Here is a 27,510-nt window from a genome sequence, read left to right on the forward strand (position 1 = left end):
ATGATGCCTCTGTCATCGCTTAATTATTCTTCCCCTTTAAAATGTTCCTTATGCAGTCAGAGCCCGTAGAGTGTGCTCATTTCAGACAGAAACGCAACTGCAAATTCCTGAGAGCAGTGTCACGTGGGCGGTGTGATTGACTTACCCACTTCTCCCCCACGCCCATGTTTATAATCCTCATTTCATAAGCTCCATCATTACTATACTTGAATCGCCCCTCTTTTCCATAGCAGACATTTAATTTGCAAGTTTAGGAGAAAGGTTTGGGGCCTCCATCTCTTTAAAGCAACCAGTTGTTGTTAGCGCAACACAAAGAGAATGCACCTTAATCAATTGACCTTAAACGTGTAAAATCAGGTCTGGCCAGAATCCCACATAACACCAGATCAGAGGTCCGGATTCCTCGCTACAGAAGAACCTCCTACAGTTGGGCACCTTTCTTCTCTGTTTAAGAGAGTACCACAACCACAATAGGATGTTGTAAATCAGACCAAAGTTGGAAGCTTTGCATAGACTTTGTCCAATGCTACTAAACTTTGTCCAATATCTTTAGTCTTTCACTCAGGCCAGCAGGTATTTGTCTTGTTTAGGCACAGTTTGCAAGACGCTGTTCCAAACATCATTGGGTTTTGCAACTAAAGATTAGAAAGAAAACAGAGAACACAGCCTTAATCTGATTATCCTTAAATCCAGTGTTGTCTCTTAGCTTTATTATCCCTCTTATACTAACAAAGGGACAAAGGAATGTTCTGTTTACCCAAGAGATTTTGAGTAGTAAAAAAAGATTTTAAATTCAACTTGCTAAAATTCAAGATTTCTACTTTGGGTCTAAAATTTCTTTTCCTTTTGTCCCCCACTCTTATAAATTTTTTTCTACGTCACTGACTGGGGAGACGTAAGATGTATTACAATGATTTGTATTTTCTTTTCTCACTGCATTTACTCTCTTTGCGTAATTTCTTTATATCCTTTCTTTCCATTCTACTATGATTTTATTTTCTGTTGCACATTGCTAAATCTAAAGGAAGCTAAGAGGAATCTAAAATCTCAAGGAATCATCCAAGGTCCGGATCTCCTTTTCTTAGATGTAGATCTAGCCCTGGAAATTTTACACTCAGAGTAGTTACAGTAGAGTAGAATCAGAAGTACAGCCAAGAGTTAAGTGGCATGTTCTATGTCAGCCTCTATTCCTATAAACAGACACAAGGGCAGAAGACAGATCTCCTGTTCAGTTTTCTGCCAACAAATCTTCATTCTTCACCTTTCTTTCACTCCGCCTCACTGTTACCTGACTTTTTCTACTTTGCCACTCCAGTGTTCTACTTTTCAGAGGTTCATAGAATAATCAAGGTTGGAAGGTCCCTCAGGAGGTCCGTAGTCTCTCTTGTTTCAGTTTACTTCTCACCCTCCCACCATGCACTACTGCTCCATCCAGCTGATCACCTCCTCATAAGTACTGGGAGGCTGCTTTAGGTCCACCTGAAGCCATATCTTCTCCAGCCTGAACAAGCCCAGCTTGTTACAGGATGAGTGCTCCAGCCCCTGACCATCTTGCTGGCCTTCCACTCAACTACCTCCAGCTGTTTTCCTTACAACGAGAAGCCCAAATCTGGTTGTAGTATTTAGATGTGATCTAACAAGGGCTCAATAAAGAGGAAAAATCACCTGGGTCTCCTGGCTCCTCTCCTGTTCCAACAGCCCAGGATGCTGTTGACTTTCTTTGCTGCCAGGGCATGCTGCTGGCTCATGGTCACCTCCCACCAGGACTGCCCCCAGGTCCGTTTCAGCAGAGCTCCTCCCCAGACCATCCATCCCCAGCCCGTGTTACTGAAAGGGATTATTCCTTCCCAGGCGCAGAACTTTGCATCTGTCCTTGTTAAGTTTCATAAGGTTCCTGTTGGCCAGCTCTGCCCGTCTGCATCCCTCTGAATGGCAGCCATTTAGTCAGGAGCAGATTAAGTCAGATCTATTTTGTCTAGTCATTGGAGTCAGTGAGCTCGAGAAGGCAGCAGAAAATCAGAAATACACCCAAATTCGGTACAAGAGAGAGGATTCTAGACTCAGACAGCTGCCAATACGGATTTGACAGGAGCGTCTCCCAAAAGAGAACATGTTTCCTCTGCAGCTTCTCATCCTTAAAGTCATAGAGATACTGAACCTTGAATTTGTGAGTAACATTGATCCCTGGTGCACTACTGTATCGTCTTAACTGGAGCAAAATCAGTACTTAGAACACTGAGTTATTTAAACTCTCCATTAAGTAAAACAACAGGAACGAAGTTGTGGTTCACAGCCGAGCGGTGTGGTTTGCTTTTTAGCACATGCAGATCCTCTACAACGGAGTAAGCGGGATGTGACCAGCACACAGATAAACAGGTAGCCGATACGAAAGTAAACGTTGAGCTTCCTGTCGTGCCGTGCGTTAGATAGTGACAGGCAATTGCGGAGTGGAAGCGAGAGCTGCCTAAAGGAAAGGCGTCAGCAGGGCTGACACGGTTACCATTGGGAATATCTACGTGGAAAACCCCAGGGTATTTAAGCCAGTCTTGGAGCTGCCCTGAAGCCCTGCAGCACCAGAAAGCTGGTTCTGCTCCAGAAACATGAGCTGCTCTCTTCACATGGATGTGGTGGGGTGAAGGTCTACAGCAACCCTCCAGGCAGGCAAAGAGCTAAAGCTGCCCTTGCCTTTCTTTGCCCGTTCTCTCCTTTAGTCCTGCCATAAAGCTAATATAATGTTTCCAAAAAGAAACTTCACTAAAATTCGTTGAAATATCTCTTTGATGTTCTTAATACCTTAGTCCCAGGCCTGGAGTGTGACTGTGTACCAATTCCAGACAGTATGCCAGCGCTGGAAGAGGGGGAAGGAAACAGGAGAGGTGAAGAGGAATGGAGAGAGTGCACAGCTCTCATAAAATAATGCCAAGTTAGCATATATAATATGGAGTTTTCAAGAGACCCCTTTTTTTCTGTGGTGTATGACTTCACTGAGAAGTCATTGGAGTTCATTATTACTTAGACTTTTACCAAAAAAAATAAGGAAAGAATGGGGTCAACAGCACACTGCAAACTGTCTCTCTGCTAAATCGTAGCAGTGCATGTGTGATTTGAATAGGTCATTTTATTCAGAGCCACAGTGAGAGGGAGTGTTTATCTAGCACTTTGTTTCACCACCAAGCGCTCAGGCAGCCTCCCTGGACCCTCCAGGTGACCTTCTCTGTTGGGAAAGAGGATTCATTTTATAAATGAGACATGAGGGGGGTGGGATTTGCCCAAGGCTGTGCTACAGACAAACATAGGCCTATGGTTTTCTTACTTCAGTAATACCTAGAATTCTAGGTGTACTTCAGTATGCCTAGAAGCCCTATCAAGAACACTCCTTGGTCTTAGGTGTAGGAAATAAATAGGAGTGACAAGAGTGTGCCTGTGTCTCCAAGATATGCCTTTCTAAGAGACAAGCCAGGGACTGGGAAGAAGAAAAATTAGCCCTGTTGTGCAGCAAAAAAACATAGCGAGTGCTTTATCCAGGGAAGCACGAGAAGTTTGAGGCAGAACTGGGAAAGGCATCAGTAGCATCTAGTAGTTTAGCTCATCCTGCGTGCTTTTGCGCGAGGCCATCCTACTTCGTATGACACGCACTGCAACACTGCAGAAGTCCCCGCTGTCTGGCTCCCTTCTCTGACAGGGTGTGCCTTGCAGAATCGTGCACATCCTCTGCAGATTAGCTCAGAATCACCCAGCACCAGGCAATTCTCTGAGCCCAAGATGCGATTGCGGTGATTACATTCAAGCTCCTGAGTTGCACGGTTTGGCATTGGTTCCGCGGGCAGGATGAAAGCAGATCCCTGGCTTTCAGATCACAGGCTTGTACCACAATGCGTGGCTGAGAGGAAGGGCAGGATCCATACACATTTTCTCTCTGAAAAGTCTACATATACTTTGAGTTCACCATCTCAACCAGTGGAAACAGGGGCACTTCCAGAGGGCAATTCAGCCCATGCTGAGACAGAAATCTAAAGGTAGGTGGTTTGAGTTGGAGGTCTCTTAACCTCAGAGACAGTCCAAAAGAATGGTATTGACTAGGCTGGCTTAAACTAACAACGAAGCTGCCAAAGGTGGGGAAATAATCCCATCCACAGTGTGCAAAGCAAAGCCAAAGAAATATTTACACATCGTTGCCTTTCCTAGATGCTGTTATCCCGAATCTAGTTTTCCAGCTGATGTAAATCCAGATGGTGTAAATCATCATGACTCTATGGACATAAGCTAGCCAAAAGAATAGCCAAAAGTTTCTCTGCTAGTACCATTTGTTTTTCTAGGTTGGCATAGTTTTTAGGAATTGTGTTGAAATGTTATTTAAATTAAAAGGGAAATTGCTTATTGCTAGTTTAGATTTCTATTAAAAATTCTGTGACCTACAAAGTGCTATAACCTTTTACAGGCAGAAATAAATGTGTTGAGGAGAATAGTTGAAAATGCCAGCTCCTTCCAGCCTTAAAAATCTCTATGCATGCAACATTACCAGTTAAACACAAATATCTGTACTGTGTAGAGCAACGACTCCAAATGAAAATGTGTTCTCTGTATCAGAGAGAGCTCTGTTAAAGAACATATTAACCAAAGGCCAAATCTCTTTATTCATAATGAAGCTGATGATAGCAAAAATTTCATCCATTAAATGGAGGAAGCACAGTAAGACCAAATGGCTGGGGGGGGGAGTGATTTGGGGGTGTATTGGGGGAAGGCTGCAGCCATGCCTTTCTTCATTTCACAGCTTCTAAATAATAATAGTTGTATTATTTGAAGTTTTCTGGATGTTTATTAAAGTGGAGTTGAGTTTGGAAGAAAGAGGAGGAAGGTCCTCTGAGGACTGACACAAAAGTGTGTGAATAGAGGTGTCTGTGAAGAAGAAACAGTAAAGTCTCTAGTAGTAAAATAAACATTTCTGACCTCACCTTTCATGGTTGGAGATACTAAAACGTTCTATGTATGTGGCCTGGATGGAGAAGGCAACAGGGGACCCACAGGAAAAGAGCAGATCGTTCTACGGGTTACAGGACAACTCTTTACTCCTACAAGTCTACACTGACCTCTTTATCCAATGCTGTGATATTATTTTCATGTATTAATAGATTTTTAAGGTCCGCGGGGAATATGATGAACATCTTGTCTGAACTCTTGCAACAACAGCCAAAGGATTCAACCCCGTAACTCCTGCCCGTAGTCTCTGATTGAGCAACAGCCTCTTTGAGAAAGTTGTCGGCTTATTCCAATGACTGGTGTTAGAGAGGAAAAAGTTCCTTTGAGTAGACAAAATCTTATCTCTCATGTTCTGATGTTTATCCAGGCCTTAACATTGTGAGGGAATGAGCGGTGCAGCTGGTAAAAAACATCTCTGTTCTTCACCAACTATTGTATATTCAGCCAGCATCCATCAGGCTGGAGCTCCAGTCTGCTGAATCTCTCCGCCTAGCTTCAGTATTAGCTAACGCGCTTCATGCTGCCTCAGAAACACATTGAGTCCCTGACATAAAGAGGTTTTAAGGAGGCAAGGCTAAAATTGCCAGTGTAAAGAGAAAAATAATACACCAAGTGTTATGAATACAGAGTGTGCCATACAGAGTGACACCAGAAACCCGGGTCATTTGCACTTTTTTGCTTGTTTCGATTTTCCTCCCTGCTGCACCAACTGCTGGTGCACGGGTAGCACAAGGAGGGCAATTCCTAGCGGCACTGCAGCTCCGTACATCAAGCTGTCTAAGTACCTGGAGACAGATGCGTGCTGTTTACTAAGCAGCATGATGAAGTGATGCGATTCAGAGCGGCAATGTTCTGGTGTGGAGGATGAAGGCAGTTGTGAAATGTTTTCATTTCATTTATTTGGTGGCAGGTGAACCTGGTAAGAACTAATTTATAAATTCTGTAGGTATACAATCTATTTTTGTCATCCGGACAACCAAAAGGCATAAATATAGAATAACGCTATTCCGACAGTGAATTATACTTCCTTTGCCATTATTCTGAGCAGTTGTAGAGCCCAAGAGCTTTGCTGACACGAGAGAGTTATACAGGTTCCCCCAAAGTAGTGCAGTCATCTACCGTTACCACGAAGCATGTGATTTCCTTTTTTCCCTTTGATTCAATATATGGCACAATCTTTTAGTTGAAAGAAACTAGAAAAGGACAAAGGACAGGAGAAGCAAAGTCCTTGTCTTTAGGTGGATTTCACCGCATTCTGGGAGCACATGAGGTAAAAACTTTCATGTGGCCTAAGCCTCCACACATGTCATGTAGGACTTTCTAACTTTTGTTTTGACTCCCTTGAAGTTTTTTGAGGACAAGGAATGGCGTTGCTTCATCTGTTGGTTTTATCCAGCATCTCGCAAGAATTTTTCACCTCTCTCAATATGTTGGACCTTTTATGGCCCCTTTATCATAGTATTTTAGTTCATTACTGTCTTCATTACGTATGTGGAGGTCGCAGTCAAAGAGAAGGAGGTAACTAGTGTGGAGTCTCTCAGGAAACCTCGCCCAGCAAGATGCTGGATCTGCTCTTTGCAAGTGCCCTAACAAAAGGAGCTCCCTGATTTCTGTTCACCCAGTGCTCAATAGGATAATGGAAACCACACAATTTGTTCCGTTTCTTTCTCCTCAAAGATAATAATAAGCCAAAGAGGAAAAAGCATTGTCCCAGTGGATCTGTGAGACAGATCGCTGCTAAGCAGAAGAAATAGCCGCAACAAAATGCTGATTTCTGAGGTGCTTCAGTGCTCCAACTAGTATTTCACGTCGATTATATGCCAAGTCATTATTTAGGCAAACTAGATAATCTGCATTGCAACTTCAAATGGGAGAATCACTGAGGCACCTGCTCCGTGTTTGTCTGATGCAATAGAGAAACTTGATATGAATAACAGAAGAAAAGGGATGTTGGCCTCAGATACTGGCCATCCCTGGAGCATGTGTTTGATCACAGTGTGAGACTATGATAAGAGCCATCACAACGCGCTCCGTGGGCTGCGCAAGAGGGAAGGATTTAATCAGGTTTTTCTGCCTTCTCCAGCAGATGTGTTGACAATCCATAAGCGTATGGCTCTCATTCGCAGGAGTTATTTGCCCCCAAGAGCTTTAATGTAATTTTCAGGCAGCTTCCTAGCCCCCATTTCTCTCATTTCTTAAATATATGCGTTTCCTCAAGAGAAAAGGGTAATAATCCTCTGAAACAGAAATGGATGGAATTCAGCCCAGTCAAAACCAATCAGATTCTTCAGATCTGAGGTTTATATACTTCATTTAAATGATCTGCTAATGAACATGAGCAGAAACACGGAACAGTGTTGGTCACAGGGAATTCACTGACATTCATTCACTTTGATTTTTTTCTCGCTTCTCTGTTGGTGCCCACATTATCTGACAAAAGTGGTTTTTTACTTGTTTTTTTTTATTACTCTTTTTTAAAATCAAAGACATTATTGGCTTCTTATTGCTTTGTGGAGGGAGATTGAATAATCAAAGCTGCTTCTATCTGCAACATATAAAATTATTCAAGTTGACATTGCGGATGGTAGGGAAATGGGGATGAGGAATGCCTCACAGAGTCTGGAGCTCTCTCCTCACCCACACCAGGAGAGTCTTTTGTACTTTGAGGCCTCGTGAGTGCGAAGGCTTGTCTTTGGTGGGTCTTGAGGCTGTAAAAGTGGGTTATTTGTAGCTTAGATCTTTGAGGTTTGTCCACAGAATGAAAAAGTTGCCTCCTGCTTTCCTTTACTGGATCCTGGCAACTGCAGAGACTTAATTTTCTTGAGGGTTCACTGAGTAATCTGATGTGTTTGACAGCTCAAAAGAGCATCAAGATAAAAGCGATCTTAACCATTTCACAGCTAGGTAATGAATAGGAGCAAAAAAGCGTGGTGTAGACATGATGTGCCTCTGGTAAATTATCAACAAAACTCTGACTTTAATGCTCACTTTTCAGAAGATAATGCAACTTTTTAAAGGAAAAGAAAGAAAGTCTTTATGATTGATGCACTAAAGTAAGGCTCAGGAGAGGAGCTAAAAACCTAATTGCTTCCGTGGCATTTATGAGTGTGATTCATCTGGTACAACTTTACCTACCTGTAAGTTAAGTGTTTAATCTACACTGGTTATTCAGGACACTTCTGTGAGAGAGATATGTATTTCTAGTTCATCCAGCCTGTCCTAAATGATAGCTCTTTCTAAGGTGCTTTATCACTTTGCTATGACAAGAGGGTGAGTCTCTTTCTCTTCTTAAGCGTGTAGTTTAGATGTATTCATCTCATCCACCTTCTTCATTCCCTTGGCATTGTAGCAGCAAGGACCTTTTCTCCACCTGAGCCTCAGCTTCCCCTCTGGCAGAGCTTTTGGGGATGCGTATAGTATCATTTATGGGTGCGCGTACATGGCTAGTTACTTACAAAGGCCAGGCTAAAATACTGCAATAAAATGGATAGTAGTTACATTTTGTACTTGGCTGGTCACTCTTCTTTTTTTTATACTTCAAGGCTTTAAATAATGTCGATGCAGTGTCCTAAAACAGAGCCATAATGGCATAGTGTCTCACTTAGAATAACTAAAATTCCTCTTAGAACACTTGAGGCCCAGAACAGAAAGCTGTTGAATGACAAAATTACAATGAGTAATTCTATCTTTTTTCAATTATGGAGTTTCAAATGTGACAAAATGTCAATAGTCGGGTTAGTTGATCAGCCTGGGATGCTCGGCTCATGACAAACTTTTGAGAAAGTGACTGATCCCATACTTACTGATTCTGTATGATGTTTGCAAATTATAGCACAATGCTGAATTTTGGGATGCAGCCTTTGCAGTTCAAGGCTTATCAACACTTTCCATGAGCAGTCATACTATTAATGTCTTGAGCAAGGTTGGTCTATTGGTCTCATTTTCTTTTTTTCTTTTTCTTGCAAGTAACCCTGCTGTTGTGCTCAGCATTGTTGTAAGCTGTTTTGTGATCAAAATAAAGCAAAATATGGCCTTAATTTTGCCTTGCCTTTTTTTTCCTTTCAGTGGCTGCATCAACTGCTAATTCCACAGCTGGTGCGGCCATGAATTCTTTGACTTCTCTGGGTACTCTCCAAGGATTGGCTGGAGCCACTGTTGGACTGAATAATATTAATGCACTAGCAGGTACCGTAAACAGTGAGTATTTATTGCTGTGGTGGACAGCCTTCCCCAGTAATCATGCCACAAAAGCTATCAATTGTAAAGCAACTACATGATTATTTTTAATCTATATATGAAATAAGGGGGTCAAGTTGATCTAGTTCCATTCATGGTACCTATGCAGTTCTGGAGCCTTTTAGTTTCACGTAGGTTGCTCTGCAAAGTGAAGTCCCTTGGGTCCTTGCACAAAGACTGCTTTTCTTGCAGGATGTACGGAAGGTAAAAGAAACATCATCAGGGTTTTGGGTTATCTGGGTTATAGGAGAGGCTCCTTTTTCATTTAGGGAGTCTGACAACAGGTATATCACCCCAATGAACAAAACCTCACTCAGAAATATAATGATAAGAAAGACGTTTGCTATGGAGGCAGTCCTTTTGAAATGTCTGTAGGAATTATCAAATTGACTTGAGAGCAACATACTTTAAAAATGAAGGCAAGTCTTTGGCTTTTAATTGGCAACTGTAAGAGAATGATGCAGTCAGTCACCTGTAATACCAGAGCATGCACATCTATCCTGTGACATCCTAAACAAACGCTGGCATCTCCAGCTAAGTAGATGCCAGTAGCGTTAGAACATTCTTCCTTGTTGTTAGCCTTGGTCAAGGTTTTCCTGAAGAAGAAGAATTTATTTTTTTTTATTGTTTCTGCTATGATGACTTCACCTTTGCCTGCAATGGAAGAGATTTGTCCAGCTGCATTTTCCCCCTCCCTTTTTTTTTTAGCTGCTGTTGCTCCTTGCATTTCCTTTCGCAATGCAAGGAATCTATTTGGTCATTGCCAGTCCATGACCCATCATAACCCCCAGGAATGGATGTCCTCCTCAGTATCTCTTGCTCACTCTGGTGCTCTGCATGATGTCCTTTTTGTCACTGTTACTTGGCTGCTCACTCAATCTTTTTGTTCTGTGATCTCTGGTTGTCATTGTTGGGAGTTGGGAAGGAAGGGGGCTAGTGGATGTCCACGTAGCAATGTTGAGTGGTTGCATGGAGTCTTGTGTAAAACAGGTCTTGCTTCTGGCAAGGACATGCGTATTTCACACAAATAACCTCACAGTAAATATGACTCAAGAACACCTTAAGAAAAGTAAGTAATAGGTCCCAAAATGGCAGATGTTATTTTCCTTTCTTCTTATTACATTAGTATTAAAGCAAGGCACTGAAAATGGCATGCATGAAAAGCTAACATCTCCTCTCATGAGCTCTCATAGTAAGAGAGCTACCCTGTCATAAGTAAGAAATCATTAAATGTCCTTTCCTGATAAACAGTCATTGTGCTTTACTTGATTTATAAGAAGTCACAATACCAAGAGTGGAGTATGGCATCCCACTCCTTCCCTCCCACAAGTGCTAAGAACCCAGGCACACTGGAGCACTCCGAGATAATGTCCCCTTCATCAAGACCGAGGAAGAATGAATCACCTTGCTCTTGACTTTGCGTGGGAATGCTTCTGTTGCACCCCTTTTGTCACTTCTTGCTAGGCTACAAGCAAAGAGTTTACGTTTTCTCAGCAAGTATTTTGAGGTGATGTACGTGCAGACTTATCTGCATGTGTCATTTGGAGTATTAATGACATAATCACAACCTAGTATCAAATTTCAACTGGTTTTAAGCCACCATTACTTCTATGGTCTTGTGCCAACGGTGGCTTCAGTCCCAGATCTTCTTTGTGGATGTTTTTATGGACACAGAGAGTGTACATGTCTAGAATATCTGTATGTGTATAGAACTTACAGAATGTATGTGGATATGTCTGTCTGTGTATAGATGAGAGAGATCTAAAGAGGGGCAACTGCTTCCCCAACGCAAGAGTGTTGTGGCACTGTTTGTCTCAAAAGGGTGACACCAATTATCAGATTCAGGTACTTGTGATGCTAGTGATGGCGAAGCATTGTTCAAATTGCAACCTCCCCTGTCTATTTTAAAGACGAGCTAACGCTTTTCCTAGTGACCGTGTCTGATCCAGTTGTTCATACTCAAACCCACATAGGAGTTTGCCTTTGGGAAACCTCATGTTCAGTGACTCTGATGTTTCACATTATGCCATGGTCACAAACACTCCAGTAAAAAATTCAAACATTGTTTAGTCATAGAGGTTCCTGAAGCAGTTGTGCGGAGAAGTTGGAATCCAGTGACATCCTTCTAATTGGGGAATTAGCAAGAGAGATCCAAAGCACAAGTCAAGCAGAGCTTAACCCAAAAATGAATCAGAAGGTGGTACCGGGCTTGGGCATTGATTTACACAGAGGTGTTGGAAGAGGTGCTTTTCTGTTGAAGCCATGTCGTGCTCTGTATGTGAGAATCACAAGGAGAATGTCTTCCAGGCCTTCCAGGCTGAGCTCACTAGGAGACTTTTAGCTGTTTTCTGGATCCTGACTGGGTCCATGAAAAAGAAGCTGGGCTGTGGAGACTGATAGTGCTCTCATTGTAGAGACAAGCATTGTATAAAGATGTCTGGAGGCCTTAAAAATTAAAGGAAGTGGAGTATGGTAAGTTTAACTGTCTCTAAGGGCTTGGCAACAGTTGTACGTACATTTGGGGATTCACCCAGTCTTCCCTCAGTAGTGCTTGAAGCATCTAAAATCTTAAATGACAAAACATTAGACTGTCTCCTTTGGGCACGTAAATTTAAATAATGTAACTAACAAAAAGCATTACGAATAATGAAAAATGAATAAACAGAGAGGAAGAGATTCTTTGCAATTAAGAAAGAACATCATGGATTCAGGATACTGGGCAGCCATGACACAATATTTGTGTGTGAACCCAGGGCAATCACTTAGCCTTTCTGCCCCCGTGTTTACATCTGTAAAATGGGGATAAAACTATTCATGACAGATTTGAAGGTGCTTGGAAAGCACTTTAAGAGACCTTTGTACTTGCCAGGCATTGGCACTTCTGTTTTATGTAGAGTAACTCCAAAAAAGTAGAAGGCCATAGATGAGAGACTCCAAAAGGTTATTTCACAGAAGTGAGGAAGGGACCAAAGTTCAGTATCACTGAGGTGCATTGGTAGAGATAATAAAGAGATGGCAGAGATGTGTAATTGCAGCTGGACCTTGTAGATTTCATAAAAATGTAGAAAGGGAGAATAGAAAACATGTCAAGAGCTTTCTGCCGATCTGTTTTGCTCAGGAGGGAAGTGTGTTTAGACACAGGCGCTGCAGTAGCAGTGCCCTTCCCAGAAGCGCGGTGAGCTTGGGCTGGCTGGCTCTTTGCTAATCTGAAATCATTTGGTGGGAAGGGACTATTGATTCTAGGTGAAAGAAGGGGGAGGATGCTGCCCGCTGCAACACAAAGCATGTTTATCTAATGGGCTGATGACTCACAAAAGATAACATGTTATCCTAATGCTTCCTCTATTATCAAGTTATTTCAACACTACAATAAAAGGAGAGATACAAGCTGCTTTATCAGGAGCCTTTACTTAAACCAGTGCTCTGTGAACACCCATACAAGCAACGACGCAAACCTAAGTACAAAAACACCAGAGCAGGTTAAGGTCAGGTTCAGGATCAGATGATGGTGATGATGGTGATGAAGAATCTTCATTTTCCAAATGTCCTGCCTTTTAGGTATGAGATGCTTCACAAACTATCCTGGCTTGCAAGTTTTTGTTTTGTAACTGGAACCATTATACAACAAATATCTGGCTCTCTTGTGCTCTGACAGAGGTTTTTTGTTCAAAGTAGTGGCAGCCAGTGGCTTCTATCAGGATACGGCGATGCTCTGAAGTGGGGTGGAGGGGAAAGAGAAATCTTCAAAGTGCGAGACATTTTATTAAGGAAAGGCTAAGAATATCACATCTCTGTCAAGTGTTTAGTCACACAAATTATAGTAATATCAAAAGGTATAATTTATGCAGCACAATTCTCTTAATTGGCACAGACTCTGGTGGAGCCAGAAAGGTGCCACTTGAGCAATTGTCCTGATTATCAGAGACTCATAGGAATACACTTTTTGAATCTACAGAAGAGATGGAAGAAAACTAGTGGGTCAGCATCTTTATCCTCCTCTGTCAACGCAAGATAATTCCCCACAGTATTCTTTCTATCTCTAAATTACTCATGTGATAAGGTTTATGCCACTTTCCTTGAAGAATGTTTCCCAGTCTAATAGATTTCATTGTTAATTCACTATAAAGTGTCCTCTGCTTAATTTCCTCACTTTTCTCCAATTTACATATAACCCCTTATTATTGCTCTGAAATTAAGCCCTCTCTTTCTCTTCAATTTTCCTAGCTTTTTGGGTCTTAACGGGAGTCCACCAGCCACCTCTTCACCCATCATTTTACCAAGCAAAACACTACACAGTCAATATCTAAGAAGCGGTCCCTGGTGGTTCTGGGTGCCCCATTTTTCTGGTGACCGATCTACTGTACCTCAAGGGGCCTGATTAAGCCCTTTTGAGGTGTTTGTGATCTGTTCACCTAAAAACTGGGGGGCACAGGATAGCTAGTTGTGCAGACAACATGGCCTAACCCTCAGTGCTGGTGAGCACTTACTGCTCTGGTGAGCACTTACTGCTCTGGTTGACACAAGTGGGCGATGAGCAGGACCCTGAACTCTGCCACCCCTTTGACTGCCAAAGAGACTGTAGCTCTATCAGAGAATTCACTTTTTCTGGAATCTCTGAAAAAAGTAAGTGTTAATACTCTTAACTTCAACGTGGTTCTTGTAGGAGCCATGATGAGGAACAGAAGCAGCGGAGAGAGGCTGTAGCCCAGGGGTTTGTCCACCATCAAGTGAGAGTAGTAAAACTTCTTTTGCAGACCACGCTGTTTACACAGATGAGGGATGCCATTTTCCGCACAGCTAGCAATCCAGTCTGAAATTTCCTCTTTGGCAGTCATCCCAGTCAAAATAATCGGTTATTTATCGGGGTGTAGAATCGCTTTAAAGAAAAAAAATTAACCATCTCTGCTTCCAGCGAGAAGAAGGACATTGCTAGAACCAAATGCTTTTGTTTCTTTGTGAAAGATGCCTAGTCTGGAGGAAGCACTTGTAGTCGCTCCAGATGTGCTGCTGTTCGTCTCTTCTGGAGTAGCTGGAGTAACTGGAGGAGGAGGGTGGAAGCGCAGAATTATGGAAGCCCATAATTTTACAGAGGGTCGTTTCAAAACGCTGTTAATCAGAGTTTTCTGCTAACTCTGTATAAACCAAACCACTTCTGATACGGTGTGGTCATGGCCTGTTGCTAAAGACCGTGGTGAGAAGGAGTGGGTTTCCTCACAGACTGCCTTTTCCCAGTGGCCAGCCTGCAAGGACGCAGGTCAAATAGGTCCCACCCTCCCAGCTTCAGATACCCTCAGCAGAAGCACGGGTGTCCAAGAGGGTGGGCAGAGGGGCTTTCAGGAGCACCCAGCTGTAGTACTTGCCAGTAGCAGGCTGCATGCGAGTCCGTTTGACTGTGCAACCCTTGTGCTGAAGTGATCCTGGCGCCAAAGTCGTGTTTCTTTGTTTTCAGTCCCATTTGGTGAAGTGCCGAGCTGCATGCACTGCCGTCGTTGTCAGTGTCGTATAATACCAACGACTTTCGGAAAGCACTAATGAACAAGTGCAATTTCTTTTCTCTATTGTTGGGTTTTTTGTAAAGTTGCTCAAATGCTCTCAGGTATGGCGGCCCTGAACGGAGGACTCGGCGCAACAGGCTTGACGAACGGTACGGCCGGCACGATGGACGCGCTCACCCAGGCCTACTCAGGAATCCAGCAGTACGCTGCCGCCGCGCTGCCCACCTTGTACAGCCAGAGCTTGTTGCAGCAGCAGAGCGCTGCGGGCAGCCAGAAGGAAGGTAAGCCCCCGCTGCCGGCCGAGCAAGCCACGTACGGCCAAGCGAAAGTAATCTCCTGGGTTCATTTCTTAACACAGAACCTCAAGTAGCCTAATCTTTGACTTTTATTTTATTTTATTTTTCAGTTTTCTCTTGTTCAATGTTATTATTTTCTTTAACCTGTAATGCAATTCACTGTGGTGGGTTCACCCTGGCTGGGCACTCTATCAGTCCCCCTCCTCAGCTGGGCAGGGGAGAGAAAATATAACAAAAGGCTCGTGGGTGGAGATAAGGACAGGGAGAGATCACTCCGCAATTACCGTCATGGGCAAAACAGACTTCACTTGGGGAAATTAGTTCAATTTATTACCAATCAAATCACAGTAGGATAACGAGAAACAAAACCATGTCTTAAAAACACCTTCCCCCCACCCCTCCCTTCTTCCCGGGCTTAACTCCACTCCCAATTTCTCTCCCTTCTCCCCCCGAGCGGCGCAGGGGTTCGGGGAATGGGGGTTGTGGTCACTTCATCACACCTTGTCTCTGCTGCTCCTTCCTCCTCAGGTGAAGGACTCCTCACACTCTTCCCCTGCTCCAGCCTGGGGTCCCTCCCACAGGAGATAGTTCTACATGAACTTCTCCAACGTGAGTCCTTCCCACGGACTGCAGTTCTTCATGAACTGCTCCAGCATGGGTTCCTTCCACAGGATGCAGTCCTTCAGAAGCAGACTGCTCCAGCGTGGGCCTCCCATGGGGCCACAAATCCTGCCAGCAAACCTGCTCCAGCATGGGCTCCTCTCTCCACGGGGCCACAGGTCCTGCCAAGACCCTTTTCCAGCATGGGATCTTCATGGGGTCACAGCCTTCTTCAGGCATCCACCTGCTCCAGCATGAGGTCCTCCATGGACTGCAGGTGGATATCTGCTCCACCGTTAACCTCCATGGGCTGCATGGGGACAGCCTGCCTCACCATGGTCTTCACCACAGGCTGCAGGGGAACCTCTGCTCTGGTGCCTGGAGCACTTCCTCCCCCTCTTTCTTCACTGACCTTGGTTTCCACATACTTGTTTCGCTCACTCCTCTCTCCTGGCTGGTGTCACACAGGTTTTTTTCCCCCCTTCTTAACTATGTTATCCCAGAGGTGCTTCCACCATCATTGATGGGCTCAGGCTTGGCGCCTTGGAGCCGGCTGGCATTGGCTCTATGAGACATGGGAGAAGCTTCAAGCAGCTTTTCACAGAAGCCACCCCTGTAGCCCCCCCCGCTACCAAAACCTTGCCACGCAAACCCAGTACATTCATTTTTTAACCATCTGTCCTTCAAGTTATACTTTACTGGCCATCCTTTCTTATATAAAAGCATTTAGCAACTACCGCGTAAAAAGGCACCGGTAACAAAAATCATCCCTTTATGGGTACCATTCTCTCCACTGGTTTCCATTTTCTGTGATAATGGAGTTAATCTGATTAGGTTTAAGGTTTTGAGTTAATGACAAGATCCGTTTTCACTTTGAGTGGTTCTTTGCTTAATTGTGGGTCTTGCGGGGAAGCAACTAAGTGAATGATTGCCCCCTCTCCCCGCGCCAGCAGCAAATAAACCTCAGGAAGTTACTGCTAAGAATAAATGAATACTAATTACAAGATGTTTAGGAAAATGAGGTTACCCTTTTCCCCTCTTCTGTTCCCCTGCACACTTCCCGGGCATTTTGGGGGTTTGTTTCTGTTTTCATTGCTTTCTCTCATCCTAATTTCCAGCTAATTCCAGAAGGACAGGAAAATACTGCGTGCTTTCTAAGATTGTATCTATGTTGTCACTCCAGTTCTTGCCAGGGCTAAGCTTTGGAAATAAACTTAGTATAATATCCTCAAGAGAAATTTTTTTATCGTCTTTTAAAACATCTTGTACTGTTGTGGGAAGTGTTTCCTAGGAAGACAAATTTGGCATTCCCCCAGCTGGCTATTGTATAGGGACTCTGAAGTTAACGTGTATATTTTCTCTGAATTCTTTACTTCATTTACTGCTAACAGCTTGCCTTATTTAAAATAAAAGGGTTTTTTTTTAATTAAGGTGGTTTTTTCCTATTTTTTTTTTGTGTTCTCTGCATTTATCTTTCATCTCACTCATTTTGGCCAGTGACAGCAGACTCTCTGACACCAGAAAGAAATTGTTTATTTGGTGTCACTGTAAGATACACAGTGGAGGACAATTGTGATTTTTTTCTGACTACTTTAAATTTTGTGAACACTCACATTAAATGTAGGCTTACTTTTTATTATTATGAATTGGCAGTGCCCCTTTTAAAATACAGTCTTTTTTGATATATGTTTTGTTTCTGTTAGTAAGGGGTTAAGTTAAAGTGACTAAATTCCATCTTTGAATACTGACAACTGTGTTTTGTCTCTTAGCATGATTTGTGATGGAATGGTGAAGAGTCTGGAGTGGTTGAGGATAAACAAGTACCAAAGAAAAATGCTATGTAAATATTGAATGCGGAAGCACAGTGAACTGCCTCATGCATATGCTCCAAACTATTGTTTAATGCATTTTTTCTTACTATTTTAAAAAATAGTTTTTTCTGGATAGGATAGTTTACTTGCGCTAAGAAGAAATAAATTCCAAGTGGCCAATTTTTTTCCTCCTTTTTTTAACCCCCAGGAAATGTTTTTCTTTTAAAAAACTTTTTTTTTTTCTTTTTTCTAATCCATTTATCCCCTCCTTTTGGGCAAACATTACGACCTTTTCCTTCAGGCTGAGAGAGAGCAGCCAGCCTGGCTCTTCTGTATGGGAGAGGTGAGGCTTCGTGACTCTATCACAGAAGGTGCTCCATAAATCTGATACTCGCTTTCCTCTTCCTCTCCAGAAAACCAAGAACATCACACCTGAGGCACACTTGGGTTCCATTAAGCAAGGGAGTACTTAAGCAGGTTCCTCCAGATGTGTTTTTACCAGAAATGTTTGTTCCTTTTGTGTACCACTGGTGCTTCTGGTGTCTGCATGGGAAGGCCACGTGTCTGTCTCCATCATACATCATGTTCTTCCAGGCATCTATTGATCATTTCCAGTATGTTATTGTAAAGGAGAAATTGATCTATGGAAAAAAAAATAACCTATTAGTGCTAGGATGAGTGTTTAAACCGACAGCGCTAATGATGCGTATCTCAAATTTTGGCTGTAAGAAAAATATTCAAAGCACCTTTGAGTTTGCACTTTTCTTTGCAAACTCAACTTTGTCTAAAGCCACTTTGATTTCAACCCAAGTACTTTATTTTGAACTTTTTTAAAAGACTTACTTTACAAAGTTTCTTCCAGGAGACAGAGGTTTCTATGGGGAATTTGTATTACCAAAAAAAAAAAAAAGCTGTCATTTTGAAATGAGTCAGTACAAATTTAATTCTGAGTATCTTTCTCTCTCTGAATTCTCTGATTTCCAAGTTACGAGGTTTCCTTTGTCTTATCCTTTTTATTTCCATCTCTACCAGCTTCCTGCCCTTTGGGTTTACACTGGTGATACTCAAATCTGAGCTCAGCTCATTGCATTTCCGTAACTTCCCACAACTGGAATTAAACCGACAAACCCATGCAGGTGTTTGAGGCAGCAGAGGACTCTTTGTGAAGTTCTTGGGGTATTGTGAGAGAGTAATGCATTGTGTACCTGTTTTCCGAACCTTAATTATACTGAAAGACACTCATATAAATGGAAGAGGTTGCAGTTTAAATTCTTCTGTAGCAGAGTTATCAAGTAAACACTTTTCAAGATGGGAAGTTCTAAAGAGCTGCATTTCAGCTCTGTTCCTTTGATGATCCACTTGCTTTTGTTCCTTCAAAGTTGGAAAGTGAAATGCTTTCTGACCATCACCTTCAGTAAGTACTATGGAAAAACAGATTAAGTATAGCGCTTGTGAGAGCTATTTTCATACTTTTTGTTTTGTTTGTTTTGTTTTCCTAAAGGTCCAGAAGGGGCAAACCTCTTTATTTACCACCTCCCCCAGGAGTTTGGAGACCAGGACATTCTGCAGATGTTCATGCCTTTTGGAAATGTTATCTCTGCTAAAGTCTTCATTGACAAACAGACCAATCTGAGCAAGTGCTTTGGTATGTCAAATTTAATAAATTGAATAGTAAAAACTACATGCATTGTACTGAAAGGGGGCCAGGAAAGAAAATTAACAGCAATGTGAGAAATGTCGTACTGAAATCTCATTCCAAAAATAATGGACTGTTAATCCTCAAATGAGCGGGAAGATGCACAGACAAACTAGTTCTAACTAAAAATTGGATATGAAAAAACAATAATAATTTTCCAGTCTGACATCTCGCATGAGTGTGTCAAGTACATGAAACTAATTACACCCTATGTGGGGGAATGTCATTTAGTATACTATTAAACTGCCTTATTATGGATACCTAATTATTCTCTATTGTATAGCTGAGCCACTTAAAAATGCTCTGTGTTTAACCCATTACTTCTACATTCCAGGAGTTTCTTTCTTCTGAATTAAGCACAAGATTTTGCAATTAGTGCTTGAATGGTGTGTACGTGTAGTTCAGAACACTTTGAAGACAGTTGATGTCTAGATAGGCAGCTCCAGCTGCTGCGGGCGGGCTCCAGTGTATTGTGGATGGTAACATCTCCCCTTACCTTAGGGCAGGGATGAAGATCAGCGTCAGGTTTCCCAGAGAAAACTTTGAGCTGCCAGAAAGTTAGATCACTACAGAGGAGAAGATGATATGTTGGCATAAAACAAGCTCTAGGGTTGATTAAGTGGGGCTGATGTCTTTTGAATAGCACAGATGCACCAGTTCAGCGCTTTGATGGAGTGGAGTATGGAATGTAAGCGCGTGGCAATCTGTTAGATCGTTGGTCTAATAATTGTGGTCTTATGCCAGACATGAGGACGGTCTAGGAGGAGGAAAGAATCTCTTAAAGATAAGTTTTATAAGGTTTGACCTAAAATATTGAAGCTTCCATAAAAGTCACAATTCTTTCCCAGAGTAAAGGAATGCAACTGTATGTATGACAAAAGAGTAACCAGTCCAGAAAACCCCCTGGTTTCCAAAACTCTTTTGGGCTGATAGTGTTGCTCTTTGCCCAGCACCACCCCTTCATTCTGAAGTGCCCCCATTTGAAGTGTCCCCATTAACCATAATACATGTTTCTTAGCTTGTGTATCATTACTTTTTTTAAAATCTAGGTTTTGTTAAAGTGTGTCTGTCTAAGGATTTGCCTCCACCAGGGCCTTTTGGGGGCTCTACAGCTGTTGGGCTTTAACCCGGTTTGAAAGGTTTTGCATTTATCGCGCCTGTGCGATAAATATTGGGGGTTGGACTAGATGATCTCCAGGGGTCCCTTCCAACCCTATGATTCTATGATTCTATTCTATGAAATGCCTCTTATCTAAACAGACAGTACCTAAACACGAGGAGAATTCATCAAGTTACTCAGAAATACCTACTGCACCGGAATCCAAGCCTTGCCACAATCCGTTTTTCACCTCAGCCCTTGGTAGTACACTTGGAAAGTTAATTTGGTTCAGAGAAAGGGTGTGACATTCTTTCTGCATTTTTCTGTAGTCTTTCAGTTTGTTTTTGAAGCATTCACCTCTTTAAGCTTTACAAAAAATTGTTCATAACTAGACTAATACTGTCCAGCATGTTTCTGCAATGGGTTAAAATGGTCCCTGAGGCTGTAGCAAATTTGAAAAGTGGAATTGAAATGGACTCCCTATTGATCTGGAGCCAGTTCAGTTAGTATGGTGGCGTGACAAAATCGTTGTTGAGGTCTCCCGGAGTCTTGATGAAATGTCAAATCAAGCTATGTTAATCGAAACGCCGCAATTTTGGTGACTGCTGAAAGAATGTAGATTAGTTTGGGCAGGTGGCTCAATTCATCAGCTAACTTCTGCACTCGCTTTTCGTGGGTTTCCTTTTACTCTACTTACCTTATTTTTACCTACTTACACATTTGTCTGGATTTATGGGACACAATTAGCTAACTTGGAGCAGTGCACTGACGTTATCTTATTTGAGGGAAAATGGAGGGGTCAACACCCAACGGATGGAGGAGTCCTCTGTCTTTCTGGCATTAGTCGGCTTTCAGTAACATTTCAATTTCTCATTCTTCCTCCCCAGATATTCTGCCACCAATGAGAGATTTCTGCTTTAAAAACAAAAAGTACTGCCGTGGCAGAGGAAGTTGGGATTTTCTGATTCAGTAGGTGACTACTTGGTGATGCTGCTAATCACAGGCAAAGCCAGAATTAACCCTGCTGGTTTAACAGACCAGCATAGTCTGTATGTACCTCCTCAGCTTTGTTAGCCACAATCCTCTGATGATTTGGTCCCGTATTTGTGTTTTAAAAAGCTTTCTTTTTTCTCTGTCCTCACGCCCAAAAACTAGGACAATAGTGCGTCTGAAGAACCCATTTCTCTGCCATATCGTTAATGGTCATTGCTCTTGGTACAGTCTGGGGTTTTTGTTTGGTTGGTTTGGTCTTTTTTCCGTAATAATCACAACAACAATAGTGACGGTGATGGTGTTTTGCACATGCTTGGTGCTTTCTGCTGTGGAGTTTCCAATCTCTTGCCCAAAGGAGGAGGAAGTCAAATTACAGATGAGGACAGGTTGAACACCAGAAAGGTGAAAAGATTGTCCAAGGCTGACCACTGGCAGAATTGGGAAGGGAAGGTGCATTCTGAGTGAGTCACAGGGTAGTGAGATACAGTGATGAACTTTCACGGAACACTGCTTCTCAAATGAAAAATTACTTTTCTTCGCAGAAAATGGACTTTGGCATTATTTGCTTTCTTGCCCACCTCGAATGCTCAAAAGATTAACTGGTGATGAGGATGATAGGACAGTCTGTTGACACCTGGAAGTGCGCTCCCATGAGTTCTCATGAGCTTTAGTTGATTCAGCAGACAAAGGGTTTCACTCTTCAAGCTTATCTCTCGCCTTTCATAAACCTTAGCATAACAGAAATGAGAGATGTAAAAGGCAGTGGAGGGGGGACAAATGACATCGGTGCATAAATGCAGTTGGCCTCATAGCAAAATTGGTACTCGAATGATTAAAAATATTTATCCTGATTATAGAGATACCTAGAGATTTAAAACAAAAATCAGAATCGTCATGACAGGGTCTTTAAAAAGCGATGAGAAACATCATCCCATCCTCATGTAACCTGTAGTTTAAAATTCAGACAAAAAATGATGAATGGGTGCAATCAGGAAAAGATAAATAAAGGGAGACAATGCCAGATTCCTTTGTAAGCTCCATAAATGAAGGTTCTCGATAAGGGAGAAGGTGAAAGTATAACAGGTTAATGTAGATACCGCGTTCTGTGTAAAGAGACAAATTGGGAATCAGAATAACAACTGAACGACAAAGGCTGATGCCACGGGTGCAGCACAGAGGTTGTATGTTTGAATTTGTGTCTGAGTCAAGGAAGCCAATAAAGAGACATAGAATGAGGTGACTTGTCTCACCCCCCTGGAAGGTAAGCATAGCCTGAGCTAACTGCTCTTCTGTCATCAGTGGAGGTGTCTAAATTGGTGACGTGAATGGTGGGTGGAAAAGCCACCTCTGGGTGTGCTTGCTTCTCTTCATTCACTATTCATAGTTGCCATCGAAGTGACTAATTTAGATCAGTTGCTTAACTCTCAGGTGGCTAAAACTATCTAAGAAGAAAAGGAACTCAGGTGATGAGAAGTTGATAGGAGAAGACTGTTCTGAACGCACTTAAGAGAACAAAGTGAAGGTCAGGAAAGCTGTAGAGGACAATGCTGAATTGTCAAGGTAGGTAAGAGTAGCTGTATCTCAGTTGTGGAACACCTGCCTGGAAGGTGCTACAGCTGCCTTCCAACTCATGGTAGATCTCTTTTCTACCCCTGAGGCAATCCTAGAGTTCAAGGCTGAGATCTGTGAGCTGATGGAAGTAGACACAGGAGTGCAGTGCTAAGGCAGTGATTGGAGTCACGTGAACAGATAAGATCTCCTAGAAGAAAACAGGGGAGAGGAAGAAAGGAAGAGAGTGATGAAGCTCCTCAGGATATGGCAGTAATATTGAGAGGAAACGATCCAGTGGGGAAAGTGAGGAAGTGACAGGAGTTACTAAACCCAAGGAAGGTATGGAGGAACATTTATTATCCCTTAAGGAGGTAACAAATAATCAACCACAGAACAGCATGAATAGAGCATATTGGCTTTGGCCAGGGGAAGATCTGCAGAGAATTAAGTGAGAGGTGTTTTTGAGTAGAAGGAACAGAGCTAGCCTGAATTGTCAGAGAAGAGTCTTAAGGTAAATAGTTTGGTGAAGTTGATTTAAGGTGAAACCACGGGGATGGCCTATGAAGGAGAGCAGCTGGACAAGGACCAGATGACTTGACAAGAGGGGTTTTTTCGTTGCAATGGGGAAAGTGTATCATTCTGACACCGAAGATGGAAGAGGGCAGCAGTGCAAGGTAAACAAGAGCCCTGAAAGAACAGGTTAAAATGATGATAAGAAAGAGGTTGTGAATCAGAAAAGTACACAGGCACTAAGCACAAATGAAGAAAGCTGGTAGAAGAGAGGCGCTGAGAAGCCTGCGTGCTAGGACTGAAAACAAAGTGTGTGGGATCCATGCTTTAACAGGGTGAAGGGATATGTGTTAAGGCAAATTCAAGTGGAAAGAAGAGGGAGCATTTCAAAGCAGATGCATAATAGCAGGCTGAGTACAGTAGTAATTAGCCAGAGCTGAGGCAGAGCAGCAGTTAGGCGAGCTTTGCAATTACAAGTGGGAGGCCCAGATATGAAAATGAATTTAGAGCTTCCAGAATCAGGGAGATTTGAGTCCATTATGAACAGAGCATTTTTAGTCTCCGGGGGAAAAGGAAGCTGAGCCAGGCCAGCCAGTCTGAATTACCCGACAAGCATTATCCCCCTAGTTAGTGCTTGCAACCGAGGAGCAGAAGATCTGGAGTTCTCGTCGAGCCCTGCCATTGTCTTTATGATGCTGCTTAATTTTGATGCTTGCATACCCCTTTGGGGACCAAGAAGCTGAATTAATTAACATTTAACGTGCCTTGAGATCTTGAACTGGAAGGAGCTGTAAAAATACAAAATATTAATATATTGCAACTGTCCTAGGCTAAGCCCAAGGAGATGTTTCGTAGCACACGGGACCAGTGCACATGAACTCACACTCAGGCGTGCAAATGCGCGTGGGCATCTAAGTTTGGGGGTTGTTTCCGTAACCAGGCTTTCTGTTTCAGCTCCACATCTGCAGACTGGCCTAATAGTACTTCCTAATAGACTGGGAGGTATGTAGATATTACACTGAAAAGTGTCACGGTAATAAAAATCTTCAGTCTCTAAGGTAGGTCGATAAGTAACGGATTGGAAACTGCATTGCACCAAACCTGGCCAACTGCAGCCCCGCTAGTAAAGAAAGATTACGAAGGTAAAGGGGGAGGCAAAAGAAACGGGAGAGGAAATGGGATACAAAGTGTGGTCAAAGAACTGATTGAAAGTGGGGTAAATGCGTCAAATAAATAGTGATAATAAAATCCTAACAAAAAGCCTTCTGACGTTTGTTCTAACCTATAGTTCGCTTTCTCTCCCGCCTCCATTCTGTGTCTCGTAGGTTTTGTTAGCTATGACAATCCAGTCTCTGCACAAGCTGCTATCCAGGCTATGAACGGCTTTCAGATTGGCATGAAACGCTTGAAGGTTCAGCTGAAACGCTCCAAAAATGACAGCAAACCTTACTGATCTTAACCCCAGATGCTTACTGCTCTTATTTTAGCTTTCTTAGGGTAAGTCCCATGAGCAAACCTGTCCTCTGCAGGGGGGTTAAGAAAGAACATAGAGCCAACCTTCACCAAGAGACAGTTATTTTTACAGTTACCACTTCCATTTTCCCCACTCGTCCTTATTACACTTGGCTCCCATTTCCTTGCCAAGTAATTACCGAGTTGTGTTACTGTATTTTGTTTTGCAGCATAATTTATCTCCTTTTTAAAACAAAAACAAACGTCTTGAAATTCAAAGCAACACACACACACACAGAAAAAAAAAAAAAAATGTGCAATTTAACTCTGTGAACCCTGGTGCCATTAGCACACAATAAAAGTTGTTTTCTATGGATGGATCGTATTTTACCAGGGTGGCACCAGCAGTTTATAGGTTAAACAAAAATGGCCTCATGCCAGTTAAAGCACTTATTTTGCAACAAAAATTGAAACAAGTCTTTCCACTACATCAACTTGTTTTTTGAGAAGATTTGATTTTTTTTTTTTTCGGTTCAAATCAACGTATTGTTATATATTAGTCTGATTTTACACTGGTCGTCTTTATCTTTCACTTTTTTTTAAGTTCTTGTTTTTTTGGAAAGGATTAATGTAAAAAAGATTTAGAGATCTGTTTCTAAAGCTACAGGGTTTAAAATAAAAAAAAAAATAAAATGAGTGACAATACTTGATGTTTCTTGAGAGATAAATTTAATAATAATAAAAAAAGAAAGCCACAGGCCTGTAAATTTTATTTGTAAAAAGCATTTCTATTTTTATACAAAATTTTTACTGCCTCAGAAATAATGGAAGTTATTTATTGCCTATTGTTAACTTATTGGATACCTAAAGAGCAGCTCTCTATGCTAGCTAGATCCTTTGAAGTAGTCTCTAGAGTAATTGTGCCAGGAATGGGCGCTTTTTCACTGTTGAACCCTACACCCTTTACAGTTCATGCTTTTATCCTCTTGTTTGTATTTGTCTGGTTATTTTGTTCGTAGTTTCCATTATCTAGTTTAAAGTTCAGTTGTCTGACCCCCTTTTTTCCCCTCTCCCCGTACCTTTCTGTTACATTTGTAGAAACTGGTTCTTTCCTCTGTTTTCTCCCCAAAGAGGAATCCATTCTCTCTGACTCCTTTCAGATGGATTCTTTTGGGGTTCCATTGTGCTCTTGTTGACAAGTATTGTGAGTTAATGCAAATTACGAGAACGGCTCATAGACTCTACTGATAAAAGATTTGCATTAGTTTTCTCCTGCACCCATAAAAGTGATTTTGTTTGTGCTGCATAGATTCTGTGTAACTTTTTTTCCTCTTCCTTGTTTTTTCCCTAGACATCTCCATGCCCGTTAGCCCATCGTTTGCCTAGCATGTCCCTGTGGCGTCTCAAAAAAAAAAAAAAAGTTTCATCGTCCCGTCATTGTTTCTGATGTCTTTCTGACCTCACATCATATTTGGTTCTCCTACTGACCTTTGATCTAGTTTGACCTTTGAAATTTGCATGTGACCTCATCTAGCTATGAATTCTGGGAAGTCAATGTGAAAAAACATTGCTGCATTCATGCAAGACTGAAATTTATTATTAGATAAATTAATGATAGGATTTAAAAACAACCTGTGGCAAAATGTTTTTTCTTTCTTTCCTTTTTTTTTTTTTTTTGGTTTTCTTTTTTCCTTTGGGTTTGTTTTTTTGTTGTTTTTTTTTGGTTTGGGTTTTTTGTTTCCTTTTGGTTGGTTGTTTTTTTTTTCTTTTTTTTCATTTCGTAAAAAAAAAAATAAAAAAAAAAAACAGACTTGAAAGTATTATACAGGGATTGGCATTCTGCCTGGTCACTGGTGACAATAGCAATATGTGTCCAGAGGCACAGAATGTTGGTTTCTAACAGACTACTTCCAAAACAGTTTGAGAAATAAAACTGTCTGATTTTAAGTCTCTAGAGGTCTGTAATAGTTTTTACATTTTTCAGGCAGTGTAAAGTTTTTTGATAAGGCCATTTTAGGTGGCTCACTTTCTCATTAAAGTATATATATAGAACCACTTTTTGTAGATTAGTATAAGAAAATATTTACCCTGTTTTAGGGCAAATGCTACCTACTTGTGTCACCTTTTGCTGAACTGACTCACAGTTAGACAATCCATGGTTTAATGCACATGAAATTACCTATATTTTATACTGTTTCAATGTACAGAAGAAAGGTTACTGTAAAATGTGTTACGTTGGTGCTTCTGTGAATTAAGTTGTGGTTTCATCATGAGTCTTATGGTCTTAAGTGTTCTATGTTTATAAAAGACGAGTTTAAAATTGGTTTACTTGAACAACAAGGACAAAAAGAAGATTCAAAAAAAAAAAAAAAAAGAAAAAAAAAACGTTGTTTGCTTAACAAAAATGAATTTCATGTGAAAAATGAAAAAATATTCCAGAATAAGTTTGTGTTGGCTTGTGACGCATTGATGTCATTTTTTTATTGTGAACAATTTAGATGTGTTTGTGTTCAGCAAAATGTGATCGGTTTTTCTTTTAAAGAAAAAAAAAAAAAATCAGTGAAACTATAGTGCCAAATTCCAAAGGTACTTTCTTCCTAGAGCTTCAGTGTGTTTCTTGTGTGAAGTAATTTGATAACATGGGTATTTTATTATGTGTTTTGTATAAATCCCTAATATTTAAAGAAAAAAGAGGTTAAAAAGTTTGTTAACTTGCTATCCTGTGGTCTTGTTGCCTGAAATTGTTATTGTTTGTTATTTCTCTTTGATGTTTTTTGTAAAACATTGTATAAGT

At 41.6% G+C, this 27,510-nt stretch overlaps 1 protein-coding gene across 37 annotated transcripts in view; it reads left to right on the plus strand.

Moving 5' to 3' along the window:
• The window catches only part of CELF2 (CUGBP Elav-like family member 2), a 559,698-nt gene extending 532,444 nt beyond the window's left edge, over positions 1–27,254 (plus strand). For 8 of the 37 annotated variants that reach the window (XM_074573267.1, XM_074573243.1, XM_074573268.1 and 5 more), the window contains 4 exons: positions 9,043–9,162; positions 14,792–14,989; positions 18,917–19,060; positions 24,590–25,388. In XM_074573267.1, the coding sequence (XP_074429368.1) occupies positions 9,043–9,162; positions 14,792–14,989; positions 18,917–19,060; positions 24,590–24,717 (590 nt within the window). In that variant the 3' untranslated portion in view covers positions 24,718–25,388. Of the gene's footprint in view, positions 1–9,042; positions 9,175–14,791; positions 14,990–18,916; positions 19,061–24,589; positions 25,442–26,067 lie in introns of those variants that run through there. The other 29 variants (XM_074573263.1, XM_074573271.1, XM_074573261.1 and 26 more) reach the window with 8 other exon arrangements.
• Positions 27,255–27,510: the final 256 nt, after the last annotated feature.

This window comes from Larus michahellis, chromosome 1, assembly GCF_964199755.1.
Source record: "Larus michahellis chromosome 1, bLarMic1.1, whole genome shotgun sequence".
NCBI classification, from domain to species: Eukaryota; Metazoa; Chordata; class Aves; order Charadriiformes; family Laridae; genus Larus; species Larus michahellis.